Raw genomic sequence first — 13,317 nt, forward strand, 5'->3', positions numbered from 1 at the left:
ATTACAGGAGAAAGGAAATACAGAAAAGCTGCCGTTGCAGGAAAGACGGCCGGCAAAAATCACCGACTGTGAACGTGAACATTAATAGAATATCACCTCCCATCTTCAGAGCAATCTGACTATTATAACATTAGAGTTAAGAAAGCTTACTTAAATATCTGCCACAACATAAGTAAGTAACCGGATCAGAGTAACATTAAGTAGGCTACAGTCCGCGGCATATCACTTAATGTATCATATATTTTCTTATCTGAGTCAGCTGAGCCGTATAAGGCCGTGCAACACTCAGTGTCACATACTGTATGCAGAAGTATTATTTTAAGCAACACATTAAGTTGGCGAAACACTCGAGACAAATGTAATTAAAGTCAGATCGTGTCTTAGACGGGGCAGTGATATCATAAACCTGTTAATGTACCTATTCAAACACTTGTTCTTTTACCAGCTGTATTCACCTTGCAGGTGCAGCTATGTGGCTTTTATCCTGGATAAAGTGTTTAAGTCATGGATGTTTAAAGTTTAACTTCTTCATATGTCTAATATTATAGTTGACTTTTCATTCAGGAAGTATGACGCTGCGCTGTCAGTAGGCTTCTCCATGTTTGTGATTGGTCGAATGCTCCAGATACCACCCCTTTCATGTGAACGCGCACCTAACTAGATAGGACACGGCTGGCTTGAGCGATCCACTTGATAACCCGCGTCGTAGTACCGTTTAGCGAGAGCGCGTATGTTTTGGATTAGGCCAACCGGCTAACTCAAACATATCCAGGTTAGGTTGAACCAGCTTCGTAGTACAGGCCCCCGGGAGCACCAAAGGAAAGACACCCACAACATAACATCAACAAACAAACCCACCATATAAATGTGTGGGCTTTCTTTCAGTAGCATTAAAAGAAAAATATTTCATCTTCTAAAAACATTTATACTCTGAAGCTGCCTTCCCATGACATGTGGTGAAATGGCTCTGCGTTGACATTGCTGTTTCACTGGAGAACGTTTGAAATTGTCACTGAGCACAGCGCTCAAAGTTCAAATAATTTAAACGTTTACCTCATTTACCACTAACCTTTCGAAGTGCAAACCAATCAGATATCAGATGTGTGTAGGGACACAAGTTAGCAGGGGAGGTAACCATAGAAACACAACTTAACAACTTGTTTCCGCACAACCACTCGCTGAGCAATGAGCGTAACATGTGAAAGCAGCAGCCTAAATTATAAAAATGCACATTTAAAAGTTTCTACACAGTTGAAAACTTAAATATGAGCGAATAGTCAACATATTAAAAGATAAAGATTTTGGAGTATATACCAGATGATGCACCCTCCAATTGGCCTTAAGACAATAAATAATAATTGTAGGGAACATTTTATTAGTTTGAGTCATAAGTCATTTTAAGACCAGTATATTTTGCATATAAGATTCCACATATCCCCTATACTGTTCTAAAACTCCTACCCTACAGTATTCTGTATTTAAAAATAAAATAATAAAGGTTGACATGTTGAAGAATCAGCCTAACCTTTGGATTGGACCTGCACCTGTGTACCTGTTTTAGAGGGACAATCCTAAAAACATTCAGCAGCCTATCTATGATATAATGTCATGTAACACCCATCCCACTGGCAGCAGCACACAGGCACAGATGGCGGCCACATCGATAATCAATAAAGGTTAATGACGCACTTAGAAAGACTGACCATTACAGTTTGTTACCATGTTTCAAACACTGCCCCTGTGTTTGTCTAACAGAACAGTTGTTACTTTTACATTTCAACAGATTACAGAGGTTTGCTCTGGTGTCAATTGTAAGCCCATCCCAATCCTCTCTTTTTTTGTTGTTACTTTTCAATATGTCCTGCAATTGAATGCTAAATCTCAGAAGATTTGCCAACAGTTAAGCTTTGAAGGGACAGCCTGTGGGGTGAGCAATTTACAGCTCGTCTGCTGAGAGATTAGGAGGTGGAGCACAGCTGGGCCTCTGCGTGGTGGAAGGAATACAGGATTGTGCATAGGGTATTCAACAAGATTTCCCCTCATAACTCTGACGATCAAATAGATGAAACAAACAAAAACATATCTCTTTGTGCCATTTTTTTTGCAATTCACCCTATTGCATCCATTTAGACCCAATAAGCACCACTAGTTGTTTATGCCAAATAACTGACTCATAATATTCACATAACAGATGTTGATATAAACTGTAATTAATTAATTTAGCCAGATTTGGGAAATTATGTTATTATATTTGGAGGGAAACCTATTGATGACAAAGTAAGATGGATGGATTGTACTTTATTTATCCCAAATTAGGAAATTATTTTGATGCAGCAGCAGTCTACAGTATGTACATATCTAAAGTATAAAGGCCATAAACCACTAGAATGCTCAATATAACATGTTCTAGATAATTTAGACCATGCTCCACAATATATTACAGTATAGCAGAACACATACATATGGTACTGTAGTATATCAATTACAGTTATGTAAGTAGCAGTTGTTCATGGTTGTTCATGGTACTGGAGGGGAGAAACCAAACTATGTAGCAGTGAGTTCTCTGCCAGCCAGAGGAATACAGAGTTATGGCTGTTGGCAGGAATGACTTCCTGTATCTGTCCCTGTGACAGCGGAGCTGGAGCAGTCTGTTGGAGAAGGAGCTCCACTGTCTGTCCAGCTGCAGGTGGACAGGTTGGGTGGGGTTATCCATCATGGACAAGTAACTTTTCATTGAGCATGTGGCATCAGGCATCTGTTCTGAAATTATAAATATCAAGTCTTACTTGAATGAGTATGCTCTTTGGCAGTGCTGCCAGCATGCAAGGTAGTGCAAACCTCTGCATGTGGTTCAAAAATATTTAGGATATACTTTTTGTATATACTGCTTGTATAAATAATGATACCACCTTCAGTTGTATTCATGTTTTCCTTAGCCATGATCAAGCAATGTATTCATTCTGTCTTTAAAACAGCTTGAAGCCCTACTTCTTTTATATGTAAGATTCCCTTATATCCTCTTTGACTTTATCTCAAAAAGCACACATTCTTGTTCCCCATCCATTTGTAATAATTGATTCAGGTGTAATTCCAAAATTTAGCTATTTGGGACTTGCCACTAACCCTAACCATATTCATTATAAACATGAAAGTCAAATGTCCTAAACCAAACATAGACCATAATGTGAATTGTGTAATGTTAGATCCAAAAAAGGCTGATTAAAAACATTCCTGGGAAATACTTATTAAGACCTCAAAACTCAAATATCAGTTGCAATATACAGTAGTATGCAGTGGGTGGGTACCCAAGGATGGATGAAGTAATCAATCCAGGAAGCAGATGACTGGGAGCAGAGGGGGAGGTTATTCCTCCTTCTGTGTGTTTGCTACATTGCTTGCATGGATTAAAGTATTTACATTGTCTGGGTTAAGCAAGTTAGTGAATTGAATTTCCTCTTTCATTCCGTGTGTTGTCTCCCATCTCTTACTTCTGTACTATCTTGTCTCGTTGCGCTCTTTGTTGTCCCTCATCTTTCTACTTCTTACTTGTTCTAACTCCATACATCAATCCCTCTGTCTCTTTTCCCAGGCACCTACAGCCAATCAGCAGCCATTCAACTAAGGGGAGTCCCGAGTGGGGAAGACCACCATGCAGAGGGGCCACTCCTCAACCAGCTTAGCGCTTCTACCCCAACAAATCGCCCACGGACTCACGGGCAACTCATGGAACTGGAGCACCAACGAGGGCAACCCAATTCTGACCCTGTGACGGACCCAAACAAGAAAGGGGTTGAGGGTCCGGAAGGTGCTGATGTAATCAGGGTTTGGCCGGGTATCAGCAAGGTAGCAGGACAGGGCGGTGGGAGTGGGGTCCAAAGCTACTACAGGCCAACTCGAAGGGGTTCCCCAAGACCGAGCACCCACGATCACTTCGACATCAACGAGCACCTCCCTTGGATGATAGTGCTGCTGCTCCTGCTGGTGCTGGTGGTGATCGTGATCTGCAGTGTGAAGCGGAGCTCTCGTGTGCTGAAGAAGGGGCCGGTGCAGGACCCCAGCAGCATCATCGAGAAGGCAATCCAGAAGAAACCATCAGCGCCTCAATCGCAGGTCAAAGAGAAGTGGATCTACTACTCCAACGGACAGGGTAAGTCTTTGATTCCAACAAGAGTGGTTCTGATGGAAGATTGTTGGAGGCTACTTTGGAATATAAATAGGAGACAAGTTAAAGAAAAATACAAAATGAAGTGTCTTGGACCTCCACTAGCATCCAGAACAGCTTCAGTGCTTCTTTACAAAGATTCTCGAAGTCTTTATACTTCTGTCTGTTCCTTCAGATTCACCCATGAGAACGTTTTATTTCCTAATAGAGTGACGTGTTAAACCATGCTCATCCACTGTAGATGATTCTACGCTTTCCCATTCACACATACAGTATAAGTATTCTTAGGAGACAGTGGGTAAGATAAAGATAATCCAAAACTTTATTTTATAGATGCTTTAACAACTTTTTTGATATGATAGTTTCTTAAATGTGTAGTGATAAAAGCTACATTTTACATGTCTGAATGACAACCATGGTTATCACACCTCTAGAAACATCTTGACAATCAGAATCAGAAATCATTTTTCCGTCTCATGGGGAGGAAATCTAACAGACAGTGTGGTGAAAGACCAAAAATAAAATATGTTAACTAACATAATGAAAAGAAGAAGCAAAATGTAATGACATGGCCATGCCTTCAATATACATTTGAGTTGCTTGCATTATTTTCTAAATGACATTACATGTTAGACGCTTTTATCCAAAGCGACTTACATACTCAATACTGTGGACAATCCCCACAGGAGCAATTTGGGGTGAGGTGTCTCAGGGACACAACGACATGCTGATTGCAGTGGGGTTTGAACCTGTGACCCCCTGATCCCAACACCAAGGCTCCCTAAATGACTTCAAAACTCCAGTAAAGATTCCAAGTTTGTGACAACGGCAATTTGTGTGTGACGTCCTATACTGCACTACGCCCTCAGAGAAAATGTCTTATCAAAGCTCTGCCATGGTGTTTTTGTAATCTAACGACATGTGTTTCTACATGATATGCAGCCAGCATTGGGGGGTCATGAACTTGCGTACTGGATGTCCCAGTCTGGTGTGATGGCATAAAGTCAGCTCCTGAACCGTGTAGAACCATGTGATGATGTGATCTAATCAATTCTGCCCTGCAGCACATGGTGTGGAGGGCAGTGGTTATACAAGCAAGACCCTGACCCTACCCTCCTGCTGTCACTGTCCACCCCCAACACACACTCAGGTTGCATTCTCCTATTGGTGTCTCCTTCCCGTCTCATCTATCTTGTTTTTCCTTTTTGTTCTCAGGTGCATAGCTTTTGATTTCGTCACTTCTATCCATCTTTCTTTGGCTGATTTTCTGTCAGTTTTTTCATTCTTTCTCTAGCTTTCCTATCTCCTGTGAAGACATCATCCTTTATTTGCCTTTATTTGGCTTTATAGTATCTCCAGTTTCCTCTTCCCCCTTTCCCACATGGTTCCCATGCTTGCATAAAATCCTTTAAAACACCACATTACAATTCAAGTGTTTTTGAAATGTGCTTGGATTTTGAATAAAGTGTGCTTCAAAACTGGGGACATATTTAAAAACATGATACATTGTTTTGTGTTTCTTTAATTTCCCACAGTATGGGTGGAATTGTCAGAAACCATCATTTGGGTCCTTTATAGCCCATTCATATCTAATATTACAAGTTATATATTGAGTACTTGTATATATACAAATATGTAATTTGCTGTAAAAGCTTGAAAATCCTCCTTGAAATGCTTGGAAAGTATTTGAATTTCACTTTTGAAAAGGTGGGGGCACCTTGTTTCTAGTGCTCTCCTCATTTCATTTCCTTAGTCTTGTTTAAATGTGAGATTTCACTGTGTGTGTGTGTGTGTGTGTGTGTGTGTGTGTGTGTGTGTGTGTGTGTGTGTGTGTGTGTGTGTGTGTGTGTGTGTGTGTGTGCTGTGATAAAGCCGAGCCACCCGCCACCCTCTCTCTGCTCCCTCAGTGCCTTACCACAGAGAACTGGAGTAATCTGGTTTCAGCTGCATCAGCATTGTTGTTTGGCTGGCAAGGAACATTAGTGGGTCAATCTGGTCTCTTACAGGAGGGCGACAAAGAGTTGTATAGGCAGAAGGAAATGGGGAGAGTGATGGTGCAGCAGTGGTGTGTGTGTGTGTGTGTGTGTGTGTGTGTGTGTGTGTGTGTGTGTGTGTGTGTGTGTGTGTGTGTCGTGTGTGTGTGTGTCGTGTGTGTGTGTGTGTGTGTGTGTGTGTGTGTGTGTGTGTGTGTGTGTGTGTGTGTGTGTGTGTGTGTGTGTGTGTGTGTGTGTGTGTACATGTAAATGTAAATGTTATATCTGACCGTTGTTGGCTAACCACCCTGGGGTTTCCCTGCCGTTACCTAGCAGCCCTTGTTAGAACAGATAATGTAGATCATGGGTCTTTAACATAAGGTCCTTGCCTTTTGGGGGTCTTCAGAGTTACTGCAGAGGGGCCAGCAAAGTATTGCTTTTTTTGTTAAATATGTTTTAAAATACAATCAATCCAACATATTAGCAATGATAAATCAACTTTTCGTAAAACCAACCCATTTATTTTCCACAGTGATGACAGTCTTACGTTACCCATGAAACCTATGCTAAATCGCCATAACGGCTAACTAATTAGCTATGACATAGTTTTATTATTTAAATAGCTTATTATTGTATGCAATAAGGTATTAATAAATGGAACTAGCCACCCCCACAAAGTTGTCGACCCAGTATCAAGTTTATTTATTTGAGGGTCCACGACGTTCCCTTCTTTAGCAAGGGGTCCTCAGCCTGAAAATGTTGGCGACCACTGCTTTAGTTGCCTGACAGAGTAAGGCATGGATTTAAAAATAGAAAAGTAACTTTCAAGGAACTTATTTGATCATAAAAGATACATCAGAATCAGAACTGGTTTGTTGCTTGGTAAGTTTACACATACAATGATTTTACTTTTTTACTGTTTTATAATGAAAGAATAAACAGTCAGAGAAATTAAAATTGAAAGCTAGAGGATGGTGAATATAATGCAAAGTGCAGGTTAATTCATAGAGCATTTCTAATTGGCTAACTTTACACCTATGGTTTGGTTATGCTTTGGCTACTGAAATGGATTAAAACATATATTGGTCATGATTAAAACAAATCCAACACTGCCTGCTGGTAGGAGATAGAACACAAATAGCAGTTTTGTGCAGACGGTACATATTTCTCTTACAATTTAAGCAATTTGTTGCCCTAATGATGCTTGGGCTTATTACGTATTGGCCATAGTACTACTGCCATTGCTAGAAATGACTTTCACAAAAGATATTTCCTGGAAAATAATTCAAGATATTTGGTCCTTATGGTCACTATTGGTGACCTATCTCTGTGACTATCTGTGGTGAAGCCTTTAATGAATTCAAAGACAGATTAAAACAAGTGTATGTGTGTGTTTTGTGTGCATATGTTTTCTCTAGATTGGATGAGCAATTATGTGCACATATGAATGTATTTACAGTACATGGAGATGTATGTATGCACATCAAACCCAAATAGCCCTTTACACCACTGTTTACCGTCTACAACATAAAACAAAACAGCTTCTTAATCCTTCCAAGGTGCGTGGCTGGCTCCCCTTCAAGGTTGTAATGCCCTTTACTAGAGCAGTTAAAACATTCAGGCAATCAAGGAAACAAATAAGGGAAACGTCAAAGCACAGATCACACACATACAGTACTTGGCATTTGCTCAAAGCCGGTCAGGAAGTAGTGAAAACTGCTACTCCTCCACAGCAGGCCTGCGTGGAGCTTTCCAGGGCCACGGGCCAGATTTTTATTGCACAGGATCTGAATAACCTATTTGTTTATCTGAAACATGGGTGCAGCAGTCAAATTAGGTAAAAGGGAATCACAAACATTTTGTATAGGGTTAGCTTAAGGCTACAGTAAACTGAGCTTGCAGTTATACCATATTGCCCTGAACAGAGGCGCGGGAAGGTATTTTGAGTGGGGGTGCTGAGGTGCTGGACTCCAGTGAACACTATTACGGGCACTATAGAGCACGCACAAAAGCGCGAGCACCAGGGGCGTTCCAGTGTAATGTTCTACTGCAACACTCCCCACACGCAAACACACAGTACACCCGCGACTGTTACAATGAAGGCTCGATAATCAGCTCACGGCATATAGGCAGGGGTAAAGTGCTATTTTTTACGAGTGGGGAGCGGACCTCACCTCCTCTAGGGGGGTCCGGGGGGATGCTCCACCGGCAAGATTTTTTTTTAAATATTGAAGTTAAAAGCATCAATCTGGTGCACTTTGAGAGCAACATTAAGAGATCTATGGATACATCTCTCAACACCCAGATGAAACACAACTGTAATCAGATTTCTTTTTCTTTATGGATATTTTACAAATCACTCCCCTTTCAAACTGTATTCTTGTTTTACTGCCATATAGTATTTCATAACTGTTTTTCCTTTATTCTCTTGTTTTTTTTATAACGATAATGATAATATGAAAGTGTGCCGCGGAAATAATCTTTTGACCTAACCGTTTGAGAACCCACTGAGATAACTTAGACTATCTAAACCCTCAGAGTCCTTTAGCTCACTGAGAGAGAGCTCTCCTCCAGCTTGTTGTGGAACCAACAGCTCCTTATGTCCGTTAGTGCAGATAGCTAACCAGATGCTAACAACACGGTCCCTGCTGCTGGCACCGGTCTCTCTCTCTCTCTCTCTCTCTCTCTCTCTCTCTCTCTCCTTTCTCTCTTCCTCTCTCTTCTCTCTCTTCTCTCCTCTCTCTCTCTCTCTCTCTCTCTCTCTCTCTCTCTCTCTCTCTCTCTCACACACACACACCACACGAGCTTGAATGACACAAGCACACTTTTATTTCCGTGCAACTCTCTGATTGGTCTGGTGTCTTGCCTCTGTTGCATTCACTGAACACGGGAAATTACAGTCCTTCCGTCCTCTCTAGTGTCATGATGAGGTTGACGTAAAGCACGGTTAATGTATTATATTATTGAGGTACAATTGTCCGGGGCTACAGAAAGAACATTCGGGGCAGGCCAAAATATTATTTTACCAACAATGTGGAATGTATTGTCTACATATTACACAGATTATGCACAGCGGGAGCAGCAATAACCGTCAAATAATAATTCAGACAGGGGAGCTGCGCACCCCCTGCCTGCTGCTAGGGGGTGCTGCAGCGCCCTCAGCACCCCCCTTCCCGCGCCCATGCTTGCCTCTGTTGCATTCACTGAACACGGGAAATTACAGTCCTGCCGTCCTCTCTAGTGTCATGATGAGGTTCATGTAAAGCACGGTTAATGTATTATATTATTGAGGTAGAATTGTCCGGGGCTACAGAAAACAACATTCGGGGCAGGCCAAAATAATATTTTACCAACAATGTGGAATTTATTGGCTACATATTACACAGATTATGCACAGCGGGAGCAGCAATAACCGTCAAATAATAATTCAGACAGGGGAGCTGCGCACCCCCTGCCTGCTGCTAGGGGGTGCTGCAGCGCCTCAGCACCCCCCTTCCCGCGCCCACGGCCCTGAATGTTTGCCCTCTATACAAACAAAGGCTTTTTTTTTATCTTCAGTGTATATTATGTGGCTGTTTCCTGATACAATAGACAACCCTGCAATTGTGCCTAGTTGCATTGCCAGGTGTGCAAAGGTGAGAAGGTAGGCATGATATGACCTGTGCACAAGCAATTGTGTTTTCTAATCCCCATTTATTCATTGTGTCTGGACTACAAAAACACACAAAAACTTGCTGAGAGATTGAAGAGGCAACAGAGTTGTGCGATGATGACGTAATTTGTAGGCTGACCCGGAATTTTGTCATCGCAAGGGCTCCCAGGACAAAGAGAGTTGGGATTTTCCCATTGGATTTTGGTAATTTGCAGAAAATAAGCTTTGTTTTAACATGTTTCTCATTTTTTAAGCTTTAATGCGATCGCAAGCTACTGACATATTTTATGTTGAAGAACAAAATGTGAAAATCTGTTTCTTACCTTTGTGTTGAACACAGATATTATATCAGGCCTCCAACTATAAACGAGTTAAAAAACCATTCACTTCATGACGAGGAAAGCGGAAGTAGCTAAATGCTAACTAATTTCTGGGTTTTACTCACTCATTGCTACTCCACTCTTTAAGATGCACCGATTGGAGGTTACCACCACAAGGTTTTCCCACTTCCTCTGAAGTGGCTACTCAGAACAGATTTGCTCACCTGTATTGAAGTCTTTGTGGGCCATGTTGGTGGTTTTACATGTTTCAGTCTCAGGTCAAAACCCATCAGTGAACTTTAAATTGCCAAACATTTTCTGTCAAATATATTTTTGTAGGTTGGCAATACAGGCAAGCAGGAACTGACCCGTAATGGTGTGTTCAGGAGCCATTGGAAATGTGATATTTTAAAATGAACTTCCAATTGGTATTGAATTGACTAAGTAAAGGCTACTAAGTAAAGGTAGACATGGTTCAAATATTTCCAATTTTCAAAAAGCAGCTTGTTGGCAGCTCAATTAAATAATAGATATCAGAATATCAGATCACCTTTGAATTCGGTCTTAATGAAACAAGGTTAGCAAACTGCAATTAAATAAATGATATCCTTTATAAAGTTTTAAAATGTCTCCAAGTCAGTCAGTCTTGAAGTTAGAAAATAAATCCCAAAAAATCAGTATAGTGTAGGCAGCGTACTGAACATTGTAATGGTCCTTTAAGAGAACATCAAATAGAGGCAGATTGCTTGGTGTGCAGGTCACCAGGCATATTATTTACAAAATATATTTCCAAAGTCGGACGCAGATTGTAAAGGAAAACATGAAGGAAAACAACATTCTACCTGCCCACCATCCTCCCTCGTTAAACATCTACACTGTTAATAATGCCAAGTCCCACATCCAAGCCCAGCGGGGAGCCATGTGTTAGAACGGACTGCGCTGTGCAGTACCAGGGTGGGCCGAGGTAGTTCTCACTTGATTGTGAAGAGCAGAGTTTTGGGGGGCTGTTGCCTGTTTGGAAGTATACTGCGCTTGCTGTGCTCCCACACATTTCATCAATTTAATGTTGTGTGTTCAGAATTTGGAATGAACGGCTATGTGATGTGATAAACGGAATGGTGTTTGTTAAGATGCTGATGCACACAGCACCCTGCTTGGTATCATATTGCACATAATAACAGTGTGCTGATGTTGCACCATTTGTTGGAAACATATGTTTCAGATCAGCAGTGTGTCAGACATGTAAGATTATGATATAGTCATCAGCAATTCATGTTTCATCTCTGTTCCCACCATTTTCATTTATTTCTTCACATTTCTATTCATATAATGTATTGGACAGTTATGCTACATCACCCATAATCCACAGCTGTAGCTATAAAGAAAAGATCAACCCAGAGCTGTGAAATCAGATGCCATGCATGATCTCCCATAATGAATTTGCTTCGAATCTGCTGTCACCTGGATACACCGTGGCAAATGTGTTTCTATGCAACAAAAGTCAAGTACGGGAAACAAACCAAAGCTCCACTTGTGTAATGTTGGCGTCCATTGTATCCTAGATCGGCTGTAGCCGTTAAGAAAGAGACTAAGTTTGGGTAATAACCAAAACAAGAGTAGTCAAATGTCTGCTACTTCCTAAAATGGAGCCACTCTAGGTGGTGTCTGCTTTAGGATGCCTTCTGGGCAGCACCTTTCGAAGATTTTTCTTGCACGTCCAACAAGTAAAGCCGAACAACAACATGCTGGATGGATTACATATATAATCTGTCCTGGGAACACATTATTCATAAAGTTATGGAAGCTGTGGCTAGGGTTAGGGTTAGGGTTCTAGGAAGAAGGATGGCTAGGTAACCTAACTTAGCCTTCTGCTAACGAATACTAGACTTCGATAAGCAGAGGTAGGCAGATCAGGTCATTCCTACAGAGATGTGAAGAAACAACAACCACAGGCTATGCTGCATGTCTGGACCTGTCTAAGAACTGGGACCCTGCTCATGGTACAACATTATAGGAAGTTGCCGGGATAAGCAGCCCTCATCCGCAACACACCAGACCCTTCTTTAAACATGAAACCCTTCTTCTTTATGGCATGGCTTTAGGGCTGGTTGGTAAAGTTGGTTGGTCCACTACTCTTTCTCAAACTGAAATATCTTCAAATATCTATTTGACAGATTGGCAAAACGTTTGGTACCTTTTTCACCAGTTCTACTATGGTATTTCAAATTGTTTTTGTCAGGCACTGGTCAGGTGAGTGAACGTTTAGCACTCTTACATCAAAGGACCAGAAACTTTTGATAGTTACTTTGCAACAGAAATAACGAAAAACACTGCTTCCCTCTCTTTAGTTTTACTGGGCTGAAGGACAAGTAATTAGTGAAACAACAGGAGTCATTATCACCTACACTGCCAAATAAGATGAGTCATTCCACCTCTCTAGAAAAGGAGATGACACTTTAGTCTTAATTTCTAAAGCAACACATTTTTGACAAAAACAGTGTCTCATTTGTGCTGTAATATCTTCAATAATGACACGGGTGAAGTGATGCATCATTGGGATAACTTGTTAGCGCTTTTACAGGTGCTCAAAGACGCTTTACATATATAGTGAAGAGAAAATAAAATAAAATAATAAAGGAACAACAAATAAATATATAGTTAAAGTTAAAGTTAAAGTCAAATAATACAAAAACAATCACACATTAAAAGCCAGATTGAAGAGGTGAGTTTTTGTAAGTTTTTTGAAGGTGGTGAGGTCAGTGCAGTCTCTGATGGGTTGTGGGAGTGAGTTCCAGAGGGAGGGGGCAGCGACGGAGAAGGCTCTGTCCCCCCAGGTCTGGTGATTGATGTGGGTGGGGATTGATAGGAGGTTGGCTTCTGATGAACGGAGGCAGCGGGAAGGGGTGTGGTGGTGCAGCAGATCTGTGAGGTAGGGGGGGGGCCTGATTGTTGAGGGCTTTGTGAGTAATCAGGAGGACTTTGAAGTCGATTCTTTGACGGACGGGGAGCCAGTGAAGGTTCTGGAGGACGGGAGTGATGTGGTCTCGGGAGCGGGTGTGGGTGAGGAGGCGGGCAGCAGAGTTCTGGATATGTTGGAGTTTATTGAGGAGGTTGGATGGTATGCCGTAGAGGATGCTATTGCAGTAATCGAGTCGTGAAGTGATGAATGCATGAATCAGGGTTTCAGCAGCAGAGGAGGAGAGTGATGGG

General features: G+C 41.5%; 1 protein-coding gene across 1 annotated transcript in view; it reads left to right on the forward strand.

Annotated features, from left to right (window-relative positions):
- Positions 1 to 13,317, forward strand: part of tnfrsf21 (tumor necrosis factor receptor superfamily, member 21) — a 104,312-nt gene that overhangs the window by 22,894 nt on the left and 68,101 nt on the right. The window contains exon 3 of the mRNA XM_034195681.1: positions 3,590 to 4,147. Coding sequence (XP_034051572.1) covers positions 3,590 to 4,147 — 558 coding nt within the window. The remainder of the gene's footprint in view (positions 1 to 3,589; positions 4,148 to 13,317) is intronic.

This window comes from Gymnodraco acuticeps, unplaced genomic scaffold (assembly GCF_902827175.1).
Source record: "Gymnodraco acuticeps unplaced genomic scaffold, fGymAcu1.1, whole genome shotgun sequence".
In the NCBI taxonomy this organism is placed as follows: domain Eukaryota; kingdom Metazoa; phylum Chordata; class Actinopteri; order Perciformes; family Bathydraconidae; genus Gymnodraco; species Gymnodraco acuticeps.